The sequence below is a fragment of the Tupaia chinensis genome, unplaced genomic scaffold (assembly GCF_000334495.1).
Source record: "Tupaia chinensis unplaced genomic scaffold, TupChi_1.0 Scaffold000049_1, whole genome shotgun sequence".
Lineage (NCBI taxonomy): Eukaryota > Metazoa > Chordata > Mammalia > Scandentia > Tupaiidae > Tupaia > Tupaia belangeri.
In genome coordinates, this window is record NW_006159507.1 from 2,717,835 (window position 1) to 2,735,865 (window position 18,031).

Sequence of the window (18,031 nt, forward strand, 5' to 3'; positions counted from 1 at the left end):
GGGAAAGAGCACTTAGAAGCCACACTTAGGGGGACAGCCAGTATGCCAAACTCACTGCTAGTTTGATTTCAATCTATTCCTTTATTAAATATAATAGCTACCCCAAGCCATGGTCAAAGGTATCACTCTAGATGTGCTATTTACTAAACAAATGGTTCAAAGGAAGGGCGGACAAGATGGGGCTAGTGTACCACAACTGCATCAACCATGCCCACGGCTGACATCACTAATAGGTCACAGAAGAGCCCATATCCTGCTAGGAATCTGTATGGGGCTCGAGAATCCTTTTACACAGTGCCTCAGGTTGCTATTACCACCCACAGGTTGGCATGCAAAATAAAACCTACATGCGACTTAACATTCTATAACTTAGTTTACTGAAATATTCCTAATCAAAATATTGAGATTTTATTTTCTTTCTTATTTTTTTGGTAAATTCCTTGGAAATAAAAGGTCACAAAAATCTAAAATGAATCACCTAACAGGATATTGACAGTTACTATAAAAACATCTTAAGAGAAAAGTGATAAGCCATGTATTAGGTAGTCAGAAAAGTCATAATGCATTTTTGCACAAAAAAATAAGACATGACTTTTCCAATGACTCAATACATAGAACATATATATTTTTGAGACATTTTAAAAATAGAGTGACCTCGGGCTATCATCTTTTCTCCACCTACTCTTATCTCATAAACTAACTCTGAGGACACTGAAGTAACATGTTCCCCCCAGTCACTTTATCTTTTGCAGAATAGTTATTAATTCATTCAATAACATCGGCAGCCCTCACAACCCTAATTTTTTGCCTCTATTTTACAGAAGAGAGAGGTTGAGTAAAACGATCAACCTCAGGTACCTACAAAGTGGCTAAGCCAGCACTCAAGCCCAGGCACTCCTCAGCCTCCGAGGACCTGGATTAAGGCATGTGGTACCACGCCAGGCTCCTGGTAGGACGAGGAACGAACTCCAAGCCTCGCATGTCGTCTCGGCCCGTGGAGTACAGCCTCTTAGCAACAGGGACCTCTACGGCTGGGTCCACAGCAGACATTCCGACGGCAGAGACCACACCCACGTGTTCCGACTGCAGAGTCCACAGGTGGTGCTGGCACGGCCCCACCATCATCAAAGGATGTCCAGACAGGACTGGCCTTGGTTAACTGTGCAAGCAGAAGCTCCAGACCTGGCCTTGCCTCTCTGTAACCTCTTCACCACTGCAATCTCACCAGTCAGCTCCTAGCCAGAACCTCCAGGACCGGGCCCAGCCATGTGCTCTCTAACCTCCCGGGATACTCACTTTGAACATCGGTCGCACGTGGTCCAAGTGGGTGGCGCTGGTAAACGGTGCTTTGGCGTGGCTCACGGCTTCCATTAGAGCTTTCGCTGTTTTGGCCATTTGTTCCATCTCCAAATTGTAGAGAAGCCGTCTCTGCTTCTCACTAGCTACACCTACAAAGAAGTGAGAGTGGGACCACAGCAGTGAGCTCACTGAGGGCTTGCCATGTTCCAGGAGCCGTGTCAAAAGACTCTTACTGGTTAACTCGTAAATCCTCTATCCTCCCCTCGTGAGTTTGTTACAAATATTACCATTTTAGAGATGGGAAAAATGAGGCAGAGCGGTTAAGTAACTTGCCTGGGGTCATACAGCTAGTAAGTACTAGGTCAGGGAAGTCACGATATATCTTTTTATGCTTTACTACGCAAAAATGTGTCATGACTTTTCCAATGACCCAATAACAGCGCTGGGACTTGATCCAAGGCAGTGTGGCTCTACTGTGGACTAAACCACTACCCTCTACTGCCTCTGAATCAGAGAAACTGACAGCTTCCCAGTGCCTCAGCTAATGGGATTCTAATCAAGGTTGGCACAATCACCACTGGAATTAAAGCAAAGCTTGAAGGAACATTTTTGGAGGTAATTTAGATGATTTATTTTAAATTTCCTCTTGCTCCTAATCACAACTTCAGCAAGACGGTGGTATTTTGAAAGAACCAGCATAATTATAATAATTAATATAATCACATTTCCTGTTCAGATATCTAGATATGCAAATTAAATGCATCACCAGAGTACTTAATCATGCATTCTGACACACTCAAAATGAGAACAGAATTTGCCATTAGACCTTACTCTGCTTAGTGGATTTGGTTGCGATTGTATGTTCTTTTGTTTCTTTCATTGCAATTTTCTTGCCTTCTATCTCTTCATAGATGCTTGAGAGATATTCCTCTGGTAGATCTTTACTATCATTGATCCCACGGTTCATTTTAATATATTGCTCTTTTGTCATTTTATTTTTTACCTGAAATTTTAAAATATTAAAAGCCATTTTAAAAACATCTAATTGCCCAAATAAAGCTACTTGTTTAGCTATTAATACTACACTATATCAATTATTAAAATATTTTACCTGAGGACTATGCAAGTCTGTAGTTAGCATGATAATGGAGTATGCTAGGACATACGCAGTGTCGGCACTTGCAAACAGAGTTTGCCTGGAAGAAAAGATTCCGGATATAAAGAACCTCTGTGGCAATGAGGTTTGGAAGCTGCAATGCTAATGGAGACACATGTCACTAAAAGCAAGCTGACTGCTTCCCGTGACACCAAGGCAGTCAGAGCTTCCATGCTTTCATCACCACTGGACGATTGTCAACGACCAGAGTGTGCACAAAGCTCATCGCGAATGTGTGCCAGGGGCCAAGAAGTGGCGAGGTGGTTAAGGTGCTGGACTCCTACGTGGCCAGCCACAAATCCAGTCCCATATCTGGCAACTTGAGAAAGTCACGCTGGGTGCATGTGCAGACATGTCTGGAATCTCAAGAAGAAAGTGGATTGTAGCATGGCCATCCCCCCGGGTGGTGATTTCTCACTTTTCCTCTCTCTGTCTCCTTTCATCTCTCTCCAGCAAGCACATGCATCATCTTATGGCAAAAAAAGTGGGGGGAAAAAGAGTGTATCAGACCCTAGGCTTCTTGAATGAAGCAATTTCAAGTTAATTTTTTTAAAACAGAAGTTTTTGCTATAGTCAAATGCTTGCATTCGACTGAGAGACAGAGAGAGACAGAGAGACAGAAAGCGAGAAATCACCCCCCAGGGGGGATGGCCATGCTACAATCCCTTCTCCATTCTCCTCTCGGGATCTTGGGCAAGCACACACATGTGCCTGGCATGAGTTTAAGCCACCAGATCTGGGACTTGAACTGCAGTTGACTACATGGGAGTTCAGCAACATAGCCATTGTGCTAACTGCTGGTCTCCCTCAAGTTAATTTTTTAAAAAGACCCTGAGAAGCATACAGGGCTAAGATTAGGGTACATCAAGGGAACAGGACTGTCAGAAGACAGTCAGGCCCCAACTCAGGGTAACTGCCCAACCCCAAGAGTGGTGCCTCCTTATGGTCTGCCTCAGGTGCCCCACCCTAGTCCTGTTCTGACAGCATCTACTTTGTGCCATGCACCGTGGTAGGCACCAGATATAAATACAACTAACACTGCTGTTACTCACGCTTTATGTCACCCATTATAATATTTCACAGCAGAAATACAGAGGAAGATATTTATGTTATTCTAAATGATATGCTAGTGAAGTCTCACTTTTTTGCCTTGGGCAGGAAGAGGAAGACAAAGACACGAAGATGCACAGTCTCACAATATGTGAGGCCGATGTCAGAAAAATTCACCTGCTGGGACCGGCAGGTGGCATGGTGGTTAAGGGCGCTGGACTCCCTTATGGCCGACCATAGTTTGAGTCCCAAATCTGGTAGCGTGTTTTCTCACTTTCCTTCCCTCCTCATCCCTCCCTCTCTCTCTCACTTTGTCCCTCTCTGGTCAAATTAAAATAAGTGAGTAAATAAGATTTAAAAAAAAAAAGAACTATTTTAAAAAAATGAAAAAATTTCTGTCCAAACTGCCCCCAATATAAAGGGAGAAATTATGAAGACTACAAGAAGTCTACATTGTAATATCAGAGATTTAATTGGTCATGTATTTACTGACTAAGGAATACAGACCAAGGCCTCCCGGTACACAGAGAAGATAAGTTCAAAGTCGCTGATATCTATTTATGTCTTCACAGAGAGTTCCAATGTCCTCCAGGTGAAAGTGGCCAGACGTGCCTCTGCTGATCACGCCATTCCTGGGGGCCAGCCCGCCACACACTCAAGGGGTTAGGACCAGTTAACAGGAACCAAAGAAGCTCGGAGAAAACTGCTGTCAATGTTGCATGGAACAACTCCCACACCATGTTCCCAGTCTGTTTAGACAGCCTCAACTGTTGAAGCAGACACTCCATGTTCAAGCCTGCCTATGGTACTTCCTCACTGATTAATTTTGACAAGGTTGCTCAATCTCCCAGAACCAGGGCCAGCAGGTGGCATGGTGGTTAAGGCTCTGGACACTTCCACATGGCCAACACTTCCACATGGTTTGAGTCCTGGACCGGGTGACTTGCTTTCTCACTTTTCTTCTCTCTAGTCAAATGAAAATGATTGAATGAATAAATAAAATAAAAAAAAAAATTATTTTTAAAAAAGTCTCCCAGAAACTCATTTTCTTTACCTGTAGCCCAGGGACAGTAGTCACAAACTCACCATCAATGAGAGGAAATGCACGTAAGAGGCAAGCATGGCTGGCACACAAGAGGTGTTCAACAAAGGCTAGTCCCCTTTTTTATTTACAAATCTCATCAAAAAAAAAGGCCCCAAGAAAAAACTGCATAATTTGGCCTAATTATTTACATAGCCATTTCTGTAAACTGCTCCTCATATATAATCAAAGAAAAGCTGGAACCCTGAGATCACCCCAGTATGTTACAGAAGGGAGCCATTCTTGACTAGGGAAGAGGTGCTCAGTTGCCTTCTCTCAACTCAAAACCACTCTTTATTTTTAGTGAGATTTTTGTAATAGAGTTCGTGCACTCGCTGGAGACACAGAGAGACAGAGAGAGAGAGAGAGAGAGAAAGTAAGAAAACACCTCCTGGGAGGATAGCAATCCCTTCTCCTCTCAGGATTTTGGGCACACATGTACACGTGCCCAGTGTGAGTTCCAAGCCACTGGGTATGGGACTCGAACTGTGGTCAACCAATTTGTGGGAGTCTAGCACCTTAACTGGTCTGGACTACTACTTATTGGCCCCAAAACTATTCTTTTATAGTAGTTAATAGCATGGGCTTGAGCTGTGTGATCCTGGACAATTCACTTCATCTCTCTGGTCCTAAATTCCTTATCTGTAGCATGGGGACACAACTGGGGTTGCTGTGAGATCTTACACGAGAGAGTTCCTTACCACAGTACCTGGCACGGAAAGAGCAATGCTTTTAGATGCTTGGCACAGATTTAGAAAGGTTAAAACCCAACCCCAACCAACACAGATGTGCTGAGGTGCCCAGAAGAGAGTGTGGAAGGGACTGGTGTGGCGCTCACCCTTGGTTGCACTCTATGTATCTTGCAGCAAACTTCTCCATTAACCGGTCAATCTTCTGGGCTTCTCCGGGTAGGCGGAAACCTTCTAGGAAGGTCCGCAGGGCCGAGACAAACTCCTTCTCACAGAAGTCGAGTTGGTCCACGTAGGCATACATCACCTCCTTGTTGAACCTTGTGCTGTCTCCCAGAAAATCGCCCACTTGGGTCTGAAACACACACATTCACTCACATCTAGCAATATTCAAACAGGAACCCACAGCGAGACACCAGCCAAATGGGGAAAGGCCAGAATGCCTGGGCTTGAAATGCCCAGATCAGGCCGGCCTGCTAGAAAACCCAAGAACTACCTGAGCTGCCCACTGACCCAGCCAGTCCAGATTCAGCCCATCCTGCCTTGGATGGAGGAAGGGAGGAAGTGCAAAAGACTAGAAGACGGAGGGGATGATGGGGCACTTTCAGGGGATGCACATCCAGGACAGTTTCCAGCAATCGAGGGACCCTTTTAAGTCTGACTCTGTTCCACCAAAAACTCAATCACCTGTCAGGAGGCTAGCTTATCCCCATCATCAAAGGCATTATGGGACACTAGTTAGAGATAAGCACGACTGCTGTAACCAGGGGGTGGACAATTAACTCTGCACTCAAGGTCACCAAGCTCAAGGTCACAGCTGGTAAGGACACAGAATCACCTGGTAAAACTCACATGTGAGTGCTAACCCCCCCATCTTACAGAATCGAGGCGCTCCTCCTGGTGCAGGAACTGGGCAATGTCTTCAACTGATGTTCCCAGCATGCCCTGCTCCTGAAGAAACTGGATCCCCCTCTTCGGTTTCTTGTTGAATCTGTTTCAATAAGACATAGGACACAAGTCGCTTATTTGAAAATCTGGAGGACAGAAAAGGTTGTTATTTGAGGTAAATTGCAATAGAATACAATGAACAGGTCATCGCATTAAGCCAGTAAACTCTGTCCTGGTAGCTTTTCTGAATTTCTGAGTCAGCTGTAGCAGATTCTGGGGGCAGCATTCCCCCCTCCCCATCCATTTCCCTTTCTCTAGAGAACACCAGGGGGTTAGCTGAGGACAGAACCACCTGGAATAAAATCTGCATGTCCCTGCCTTCATTAAATAAAGTATGGCCATGTGATAAAGTTCCAGCCAAGGAGACGAACAGAAGTGGTATGTGTACTTCTAGAAAAGACCCTTAAAAGAAGCAGGATTCAGGCTGACCTTGTTTCATTGTGCTTCACTTCAATGTGCTTTGGAGACAGTTCATTTTTTTTTTTTTTTTTTAAGAATTGTTTCATTTAACTTCATTTATTTATTTATTTTAGCCAGAGAGGGACAGAGTGAGAGAGAGAAAAAGTGAGAAAGCACGCCTCCAGGTCTGGGGCTCAAGTCATGGTTGACCATGTGGGAGTCGGGTGCCCTTAACCACCATAACACCTGTTAGCCCTGCATTTTTTTTTTTTTTGAGAGATTTTTGCTATAAGATGTGTATGCTTGCCAGAGAGACAGAGACAGAGACAGAGAAATCATTCCCCAGGGGATTGGCCATGCTGCAATTCCTTCTCCTCCATTTCTTGGGCACGCATCCACATGCACCCACTGTGAGTTTTAAGTCACTGGATTTGGGACTTGAACTGCAGTTGGCCATGTGAGAGTCCAGCACCATAACCACCAAGCCACCTGCTGGCCCTGAAGATACAGCATTTTTACACATTGAAGGTTTGTAGCAGCCCAGTGTTGGGGAAGTCTGTTGGTGTCACTGTTCCCGTTTTTGCTACTTTGTGTCTATCTCATTGCCACAGTTCTCACAACTCCTGAAACTCTTCCATTATCACTGTATCTCTTCTGTGATCTGTGATTAGTGGTCTCTGATGTTACCATTGGAACTGTTCTTAGAAAGGTTAAAACCCAACCCCAACCAACACAGATGTGCTGAGGTGCCCAGAAGAGAGTGTGGAAGGGACTGGTGTGGCGCTCACCCTTGGTTGCACTCTATGTATCTTGCAGCAAACTTCTCCATTAACCGGTCAATCTTCTGGGCTTCTCCGGGTAGGCGGAAACCTTCTAGGAAGGTCCGCAGGGCCGAGACAAACTCCTTCTCACAGAAGTCGAGTTGGTCCACGTAGGCATACATCACCTCCTTGTTGAACCTTGTGCTGTCTCCCAGAAAATCGCCCACTTGGGTCTGAAACACACACATTCACTCACATCTAGCAATATTCAAACAGGAACCCACAGCGAGACACCAGCCAAATGGGGAAAGGCCAGAATGCCTGGGCTTGAAATGCCCAGATCAGGCCGGCCTGCTAGAAAACCCAAGAACTACCTGAGCTGCCCACTGACCCAGCCAGTCCAGATTCAGCCCATCCTGCCTTGGATGGAGGAAGGGAGGAAGTGCAAAAGACTAGAAGACGGAGGGGATGATGGGGCACTTTCAGGGGATGCACATCCAGGACAGTTTCCAGCAATCGAGGGACCCTTTTAAGTCTGACTCTGTTCCACCAAAAACTCAATCACCTGTCAGGAGGCTAGCTTATCCCCATCATCAAAGGCATTATGGGACACTAGTTAGAGATAAGCACGACTGCTGTAACCAGGGGGTGGACAATTAACTCTGCACTCAAGGTCACCAAGCTCAAGGTCACAGCTGGTAAGGACACAGAATCACCTGGTAAAACTCACATGTGAGTGCTAACCCCCCCATCTTACAGAATCGAGGCGCTCCTCCTGGTGCAGGAACTGGGCAATGTCTTCAACTGATGTTCCCAGCATGCCCTGCTCCTGAAGAAACTGGATCCCCCTCTTCGGTTTCTTGTTGAATCTGTTTCAATAAGACATAGGACACAAGTCGCTTATTTGAAAATCTGGAGGACAGAAAAGGTTGTTATTTGAGGTAAATTGCAATAGAATACAATGAACAGGTCATCGCATTAAGCCAGTAAACTCTGTCCTGGTAGCTTTTCTGAATTTCTGAGTCAGCTGTAGCAGATTCTGGGGGCAGCATTCCCCCCTCCCCATCCATTTCCCTTTCTCTAGAGAACACCAGGGGGTTAGCTGAGGACAGAACCACCTGGAATAAAATCTGCATGTCCCTGCCTTCATTAAATAAAGTATGGCCATGTGATAAAGTTCCAGCCAAGGAGACGAACAGAAGTGGTATGTGTACTTCTAGAAAAGACCCTTAAAAGAAGCAGGATTCAGGCTGACCTTGTTTCATTGTGCTTCACTTCAATGTGCTTTGGAGACAGTTCATTTTTTTTTTTTTTTTTTAAGAATTGTTTCATTTAACTTCATTTATTTATTTATTTTAGCCAGAGAGGGACAGAGTGAGAGAGAGAAAAAGTGAGAAAGCACGCCTCCAGGTCTGGGGCTCAAGTCATGGTTGACCATGTGGGAGTCGGGTGCCCTTAACCACCATAACACCTGTTAGCCCTGCATTTTTTTTTTTTTTGAGAGATTTTTGCTATAAGATGTGTATGCTTGCCAGAGAGACAGAGACAGAGACAGAGAAATCATTCCCCAGGGGATTGGCCATGCTGCAATTCCTTCTCCTCCATTTCTTGGGCACGCATCCACATGCACCCACTGTGAGTTTTAAGTCACTGGATTTGGGACTTGAACTGCAGTTGGCCATGTGAGAGTCCAGCACCATAACCACCAAGCCACCTGCTGGCCCTGAAGATACAGCATTTTTACACATTGAAGGTTTGTAGCAGCCCAGTGTTGGGGAAGTCTGTTGGTGTCACTGTTCCCGTTTTTGCTACTTTGTGTCTATCTCATTGCCACAGTTCTCACAACTCCTGAAACTCTTCCATTATCACTGTATCTCTTCTGTGATCTGTGATTAGTGGTCTCTGATGTTACCATTGGAACTGTTCTGGGACATCAGAAACTGTATCCACATAAGATGACACACTTAATTGATAAAAGTGTGTTTTAAAAAATTTTTTAGAGATTTTTGTTATAGAGCACACGTGCTTGCTGGAGAGACAGAAAGTGACAAATCACCCCCCCAGGGGAGATGGCCACAGCTGCAATCCCTTCTCCTCCATTCTTTTCTCAGGATTTTGGGCAAGCATGCACACGTGTGCAACGTGAATTTTAAGCTGCTGGGTCTGGGACTCGAACTAGAGTCAAAAATGTGGGAGTACAGCGATGTAACTATTATGCCATTACGACCAACTATCTGCTGGTCCCAACAAATATATGTGCTTTAACTGTTCTACTAATGAGCCATTCCCGTTTTTTTCCCATTGATTCCATGGAGCAGAACAGGAAACCTAGAAGGATTTTAGGCATGGGAGTGACAAGGGCTGATTTATGTTTTTAAAAGATTACTTTAGTTGCTGTGGAGAGAATACCCCAGAGAAAGGTGAGTGTTGAGAGTAGAAATGAAAAGATCAATGCCATGATGAATAAGTGAGTACTGTACCTTTAACTTCTACAACTGTCATTATGTATTGAATTTACTAAATTAACCATTCACAAGTTGGACAGGATATGTGATAATGTGTATACTTATCTGTGCAAAAGGCTGGAAAGAAATAAAGATTTACCAATGATTGTGGTGATAATAATGTGGTTAGACTAGCAGAATGTCCTTATTTTTCAAAGATGTATGGCTAAATTACCATAATGGCTACAAATTACTTTCAAATGATTCATTAAGATACATACATAGATAAAACAAATACGGTATAAATTAATTTCTCTGTATGTTGAAATTCTTCATTAGACAGAGTCGGAAAAAATGTTACTAATGGCAGTTGCCTCCAGGCAGTTAATTCCATGAGTGAATTTTACATTCTTGCTTTATACTTCTCTATATTTTCTACACTGGTATGTGGGGAGTGGCCAGACCTGGACAAGGCACTAGGGACCTTTAAAGTAGATGTGGTCTTTTTTTTTTTTTTTTTTTTTGAGAGGTTTTTGCTATAGGGCGCGTGCGCTCGCCAGACAGACAGAGAGAGACAGAGACAGAAAGCGAGAAATCACCCCCCAGGGGGGATGGTCACGCCGCAATCCCTTTTCCTCCATTCTCCTCTCAGGATCTTGGGCACGCACGCACATGCGCCAGGCATGAGTTTTAAGCCACTGGGTCCGGGACGCGAACCGCGGTAGACTACGTGGGAGTCCAGCGACATAGCCATTACGCTAACTGCTGGTTCCCAAAGTAGATGTGGTCTTTGTGCTGACGCTGCAGGGCCAGCGGAAGCTCTAACAAAGATATCATCTACTATTGCACTGCAGGGGAGTATAAATTAAAGGAAGCTGAGTGTCAGCCAGAGAAGGCCAGGGAACCTTGTTCAGAGCCATGAGACTCAAGAACCACGGGACACAGATGCTCCACAGCTCGACAACAGAAAATGCCTGGCTTTCCCTTCAGCTTCTCCCTCCCCTACTGCTACATAAAAGAATAGACCTGGGAACAGCTCAGGGCTGTGGCTTTCTCCAAGACAAACACCTGGTCCGCCTGATGCCTGCTTTTCTCTACTTGTCAGTCAGTCTGTCTGTTCCTTCTCAATCCACCGCCTGCTTCCACTCAGGGTTCCACATCCCTCCCCTTCTCAGGCTGAGGCACTGGTGTAATCTTTTTCATCAGAAAAGGAACAAAGGTCACATGGACCAAGCCAAGGTATTAGTTGTCTCCCTCTCACATGTGCACACAAGCACACACCCGCTCTGCCCGGCTCACTCAGGCTCAGCTGCAAATGCCTTCATCAGCCTTTCCAATAGGCATATCCCTTCAGGAGCCAGTGCCAGGTTCCTAGAGATGTGCCTCTCGCCGAGAGCGCTGGAGACCCTGCCAGAGCACAGCCACACTCACAGCTCGATGCCGTGCTCAATGATTTCCTTTTGTTGCTTGATGACCTCAAACTGCTCCGGGTCATCCTGGACGGCTGTCTGGGTCCCTGAGGACACTGTGGACTCCATGGACGTCACGCTGCTCCGTCTCGCCATGTCGAGGCCTTTCCCATCCCCCATCTCCTGATCGATGAGCCGCTCCTGACCTGAGTGACATAAAAGCACAGGAGACCAAATAAGAAGGGACATGGACAGGGCTGAGCCAGCGCCACTCCACAGACACCCGCCCCCAGACGTACAGAAGCAACAGCTTGTCCTGGAGGGATCACAGGCTAGAAACCTTCCGATCACTCGGATAGTTTACTTAAAAACTACTGTTTCATGGAACTGGATGAGCTAGTTCTCCAATTAACATGAAAAGAGTAAAAATGTAAAAATTATTAAGAGACTTAAAGTAGAAAGGGCTTGCCCTACTAAATGTTAAAACCTATTCTTCGACTGTGATCATTTGAAAAGTGTGGTCAGCATAAGAATTAGTATTTGTCCAAATCAAAAGAATCAAATCACGATACAGACCTAGGTACACAGGAGGATTTGGGATATCATACAGGTGACGCTTCAAATCAGTGAGGGAAGGAGACACCACCACTTACACCATTAGCACTGGCTCTCCTTTAGGAAAATGGACGTTCAAGCACAACTCCCCACTATTCTCCAAAAGTTCCAAATGGATTAGAGGGTAGAACCTTTAAAATACTATAGGTGTTTAGCAAACTAAAGTGTTTTGCTTGATTCTAAGACAAGATGACTTTTCCTAACGGTCGGAAGTAGTCCATTTTGAAGAGGGGCAGGCAACGCTCTCTCACCAAGGCTGGTCTGGTGGTTGGGGTTCACGTACAGGTCTTTGCTCCATTCTACCATGCACTTGAGGATGGACACCAGGCACTCCAGGCCTTTCTTCCTCAGACTGAGCTCCTAAAGGATGAAAGTGACACAATACAGAGACTTAACCAAAAAACTAAGAGCTCTTAACAGGCATCATGAGGGCTCTGAGGCAACACTGTGAGAATATGAGAATTGCTGATATTCGGTGTTATTAAAGATGAAGCCCATGGAAAAGTCAGTAGGTGACTTGAGTATTAGGGGCACACTGCAAAAGCCCTGGATTTCTCTAAAGGTGTTTATTACAAACATCCCAGCAGTAACTAAGGGGATGTGTTTTCTAAAATGAACCATGTAACTTGATTGGGTTTTTCCATTTTTTTTTTTCCTGAGAGGTTTTTGCTATAGGGCATGTGCACTTGCCAGAAAAAGATAGAGAGAGAGAGAGAGACAGAAAGTGAAAAATCACTTCCTGGGGGGAGTAGCCACGCCACAATCCCTTCTCCTCCATTCTCCTCTCACGATCTTGGGCATGCATGCACACGTCTGGCATGAGTTTAAGTCACCAAGTCTGGGACTTGAACCCTGGTCGACTACATGGGAGTGTGTCTGTCTCTCCAAAAAAAAAAAAAAAAAAAAAGAAAAAGAAAAAGAAATGAAAAGGACTAAATTAAAAAAAAGAAGAAGAAAAAGAAAAAGAACTCAGCATCACAAGGTCCCCACACAGTACTTCTCTGCAGTGCTTACCATCACGTATAATGGCAGGAATCATGTCCGAGTCATCTCACAGCATACACATGTGTGTGTGTTTGCTGCTGTACCCCCAGCACTGACAGCACTGCTCAGCATGTGGTGGAGCAGAACTAAGCGGACATTAAACACAGCTGAACATTCTTGGGGTTTTACCTGCAGAGGTGTCATCCCCAGCTCGTGTCCACTTCTTCCCTGAGCAATTTTTGATAAATCATTTACAAGGCGCTCAAAAATGTTAGCAGCATTTAAATCACAGTCGTAGTTGACATAAATATCCACAACACACTGGGCATCTGGGAAAATAACACAGAAGTATTAGAAATTCTGATCAAATATAGACAGTGATTGTGCTTCTGATTAAAGAAAATTTCTTTGCCAAAATATTTCCCCAATGAACCGCTAGCTCAGGTGGCCATGACTGAGGAAATGCATGTCAAGTGCTGGGAGGCTGGTGGTGGCTAGAGGGAGAGCTGTCTTCAGGCCTGCCTCTGTATTAACTGAAGTCTCGGGCAGTTCATTTTCTCTCCCTGTCCTCACCCACAGGGTGTCTTGTGCCCTGCTGTGGTAGCACAAGCTGCTGGCTGGGCGCTACAGCCTGGGGCCACACGGGAAGTTTGGATTCGATCCCTGGTCCAGTGCAAAGGCCAGGCGTGGTGATGTGCTCCAGGAATCTGTGATGTGGGGAGGCAGAGGCAGGAGGACTGCCAGCTTGAGGCTGACCTGGCAACACAGCAAGAGACCCTGTTTAAAAAAGAGCCAGGTTGCCAGATGGTGGCATGGTGATTAAGGCGCTGGACTCCCTCATGGCTGACAGCAGTTAAAGTCCTGGACCTGGCAACTTGAAAATCATCCTGGATGGCTGTGTGTACGTGTGTGTGTCCACAATCTGAGGAGAAGGGATTGCAGCATGGCAATCCCTCTGGGGGTGGATTTCTCACTCTCCTTTTGTCAAGCACACATCCCTCATGGAAAAAAAAATCTTAAAAAAAAAAGAGTCAGGCATGGTAGCATGCATCTATAGTCTGAGTTGGAAGGCTGAGGCAGGAAGATCTCAGGATGAGCCCTGTCCTAAAAAAAAAAAAAGAAAGAAAGAAAGAAAAAGAGAAGCTATCAATTGCCCACTCTACCTCTTAATAAATTGCTCAGATAGAATTAGTTTGAAGGCACACAACTATCCAATGTAAGGTAAATCCTAATTTACCTCAACACCCAGTCAAGGGCTGGGAACCCCAACACCTGGGCCCCATGGTTCACAAACAATGATGAGCTTGTATGCTGGGTGATCAAGTATCTCAACTTGCCAGAACTGGGTGAAGGGTTCTGGGATATGGGACTTCTAGGGCTAACACCAGAAATCCCTGGGGAAATTAGTGTGAGGTGGTCCTTCTCCAAAAAAAGAAAGGTACAAGACTAGTGAGTAGGCTCCAATTAGCCTTTTACAGAATGATTTTCCTAACACTTCATTGAGGGTCTTAATCTGGGCTTTGGAAAAAAAGTTCATCCAGAGCATCTCTGAGTCAGTCCAATGGATGAGCCTCAGGGTCAGAGTACCTGCGCAGATCCTCGTCAGCGTCTGGATGACCATCCATCTGTGCTCAAAAGAACTTGTTGATGTTTCTAAAATGTTCAGGAAAATCTCTTTGAAAAAGACCTATATGACATGAAGACAAAAGAGGACACCAATTAACAGTTCCAATTAAGAATCAAAAGCTCCCTTCTTTAGAGGCCAGGCAGATCCCACTGTAAGGAAAGTAGCTGGGACAGAAGGAAAAGAACCCTGGCCTTGGGGAGGCCGCAGCTAGCAGTGGATACTCAGCTCCCGCCCAGAGCTGCTATGTGGAAATCTGGATTTTCATAAAATATAACTTCTTAAATTTGACAATTAATTCAAATTGTTTCAAGCAATTAACAGTTCAAACAGATAATGTACCAAACAAACGCAGATCACATGATTTAAACCTCTGGTCAAAATGAAAGGTGTGTAAGATTTGGAGCGGTAACATTTTATAAAAAAGTGCTATTCTCTCACTCATTCAAAAAATTCCTCTTTGGGGGCTAGTAAGTAGCGTGGTAGTGATGGCTCTGGACTCCTATGGGGTCAACTGTAGCTCAAGTCTTGGACCTGGTGGCTTGCTTTCTCACTTTCCCTCTCTCCCTCTGTCTCTCTCTGGTGAGTGCATATGCCCTATAGCAAAAATTAAATTAATAATAATAAACAAAATAAATAATTCTTAGAAAAAAAAAATTCCTTGGGGCTGATGGCGTGGTGGTTAAGGGTGCAGGACTCCCACGTGGCTGATTGCAGTTTGAGTCCTAGACCTGGTGGCTTGCTTTCTCACTTCTCCCAACGCCCCCCCTCTCTCACTCTGACCTGCTCTAGTCAAAATAAAAATAAATAAATAAATAAAGTGGGGCTGGCAGATGTCATGGTGGTAAAGGGCACTGGATTCCCACATGGCTGACCATGGTTCAAGTCCTGGACTTGGCAGCTTGCTTTCTTACTTTCCCTCTTAAAAACAAACAAATAAGGTTAAATAAAATAATTCTTTAAAAACAAACAAATAACTAAATAAGTAAAAAAAATATATATTTTTAAAATTCCTCTTTGGGGTGTCAGAAAATAGACTGTAACTGGTGACTAAGCCATCAACCATTAACCCATCTGGTACGAATGTTGTCAAAGACAAAAAATTTAATACAAGTTGGAGTCCATACCTCTATCTGCATTTTCAAGTGCATTTTAAAGTTTGAAAGAAGAGTAAGAAAAATGGCGAGGGAGAGCTCGAAGACATCAGGCACTGAAGAGACGCCATTTTTGGACAAGGCCACACAGAGATATTGCTTGATTGCGTTGATGAACATCTCGTGGGTCCTGAAGACGGGCCCAGCGTTTTGTAACACAGAGAGGAGCAGCTGCAGGGAAACCACCTTGGAACGCAGCTCATGGGATCTGGCAACAAAAACGGAAAATGATGGCAGCAGAAAAAGAAAATGTGTGAAGGCTATGTTTCCTGAGAAGGCCTTGCTCCTCTACCAGTGAGCCAAGTTTTTTGAGAAGCCCATGAGTTCAGAATGTGCAAAAGCACCTAAAGTCAGGAGGAGGAGGACAGATGGCATGAGGGGGCCTCCTGGAAGCTGCAGGCTCCCATTCTTTGTGTCTCTCCCCACCAAAAAGTACCGAACACATGAAGGGCAAAATCAATGCCACCAGACTCCAGGGAGTTGGTTTTACAACTGAACTGATAAACTCAATGACTTGACACCAATCGTGTGAAGATGAGACATCAGTCCCAGTTTTTTTTTTTTTTTTTTGATTGCCAGAGGATACATGCACTCACTAGAGAGAGACAGAGAGATTGGGTGGTGAGGGAAAGCACCCCTCGGTGAGACCACAGTCCTTTTCCTTCCACTTCTCCATCCCTTCAGGATTTTGGGCATGCATGTACATGTACCTGGTGTATTCTTTCAAGTCACTCAGGCTGGAACTCGAGCCATGACTGGCCACACAAGGTCCAGCTCCCAATGCTTAGCACTGAGCAGTGATACAGGAATGGCCCTATAAAACTCAAGGCAAGGCCATGTGCTCAAGACACCTATGCCGATTCATTAACCAATCAGGGGATTTTCTGAATTCCCATTTTTCTTTCTTTCATTTATTTTTCTAAGGTTTGCTAGAGAGAAAGTGAGAAATCACCAACCCCAGGGGGGATGGCCATGCTATAATCCCTTCTCCTCCATTCTTTTCTCAGAGTTTTGGGCATGCATGCACATTTGCCTGGTGTGATTTCAAGCCACTGGGTCCAGGACTTGAACTGTGGTCAACGATGTAGAAATCCACTACATTAACCACCACATCACCACTGGCCTCCTAATTTCCCAGTTTTCAAATGAGGTCTGGCAACTCAACTCAGCCAGCTGAGTCAAGATCTGAATGCATCTCTGATTGTTTTTACCATATATAAATGTTGGTCGGTGGGGATACAGAGACCATTCAATATGAAAGGACTATACGGTCCACATGAGTATGAAAGGCTGCCAAATCAGCCTGAATAAATTCCTGCCCTCCCTCCAACATGAAGACTGGGCACTGGGACTTCTTGGAACAGAGGAGGGTGAACTAGGCTACCACGAGCTCCCACAACATAGGGCGGTGACAATCAAGAACTGCTGTTGGCTTACTTCGGATCTGGGGGGCCTTCACCGAGGGGCTTCATGGACAACTTGCACAGGGAACGGAACACAAGGAAGGCATCCTTCTGCAGAATGTGAGAGAACCTAGCGGCCACTGGATGTCCATGTGTGTCAGATTCCTAAGATTAGAAGCAAACGAAATGAAATAAAATTGAAGGAATGAAACAGAAGAGTGACACTTTTCAAAAATAAGAAATGTAATAATCTCAAGAACATTTAAATTCTTGTATTTATTCAACAAGGAGGTTAGGAATGAGGGGAAGGAACAATATGGCAAAATAGGGGGAGTTATTACAGTAGTTTCAAAACCTTATGCTTCCTCCTTCAAAAAGCTGGTATAGGTGGCTTAAAATGATGAATGATTAATAGCTAAGCCATAAAAAACCTAAAGCAAACATAATTGGTAAAAAAGGTGTTTCTAAGAATACTGTTACAGAATAAATGAGAAAAAAATGATAGGCATTTAAAAATAAATGTTTTTACCTTAAAAAAGTACACCGCATTTAAAAATAAAATAAATATTTGTAACATATAACATGAATTAGTATTCTCAACATAAAATAGAGCAAATTAGCTAAAAAATAAAGGAGATAAAACTAAATGACCTCACTTCATGCTAATCATCAAAGCAGGCTCTTTTCCTATAAGAGTAACAAAGATCCAATAAATGCTAAGACCCAGTCTTAATGAGGGTTAGCCTAACGCTGGGCAGGGATTTGAGTGGTAGCTTCCAGGAAGGCTAATTTGGTGTTAGAGAGCAAAAACCTTAGTTTCCAACTCAGGGTCCAGCAATACCACTTGCAAAAATTCATCCCTAAGGAAAAACTAGTGATGTGCACAAGATCTATCTGTAAGGATGTTGGTTACAGAACTGTTCCCTGTGATAAAACTGAAACAACCTAAAAATCTAAGATGGAATCGCTGCATAGACTGTGGTAATCCCTACGGAATTTTATATGGCTATTAAAA

General features: G+C 44.4%; 1 protein-coding gene across 1 annotated transcript in view; it reads right to left on the minus strand.

Moving 5' to 3' along the window:
- The window catches only part of ARFGEF2 (ARF guanine nucleotide exchange factor 2), a gene marked incomplete at its 5' end in the record, with an annotated part of 82,977 nt that overhangs the window by 37,492 nt on the left and 27,454 nt on the right, over positions 1-18,031 (minus strand). Inside the window, 11 exon segments of the mRNA XM_006141291.3 lie at positions 1,297-1,448; positions 2,131-2,302; positions 2,411-2,495; positions 7,411-7,616; positions 8,141-8,252; positions 11,259-11,442; positions 12,103-12,211; positions 13,025-13,164; positions 14,423-14,522; positions 15,587-15,821; positions 17,051-17,181. Of these exon segments, the coding sequence (XP_006141353.2) occupies positions 1,297-1,448; positions 2,131-2,302; positions 2,411-2,495; positions 7,411-7,616; positions 8,141-8,252; positions 11,259-11,442; positions 12,103-12,211; positions 13,025-13,164; positions 14,423-14,522; positions 15,587-15,821; positions 17,051-17,181 (1,626 nt within the window).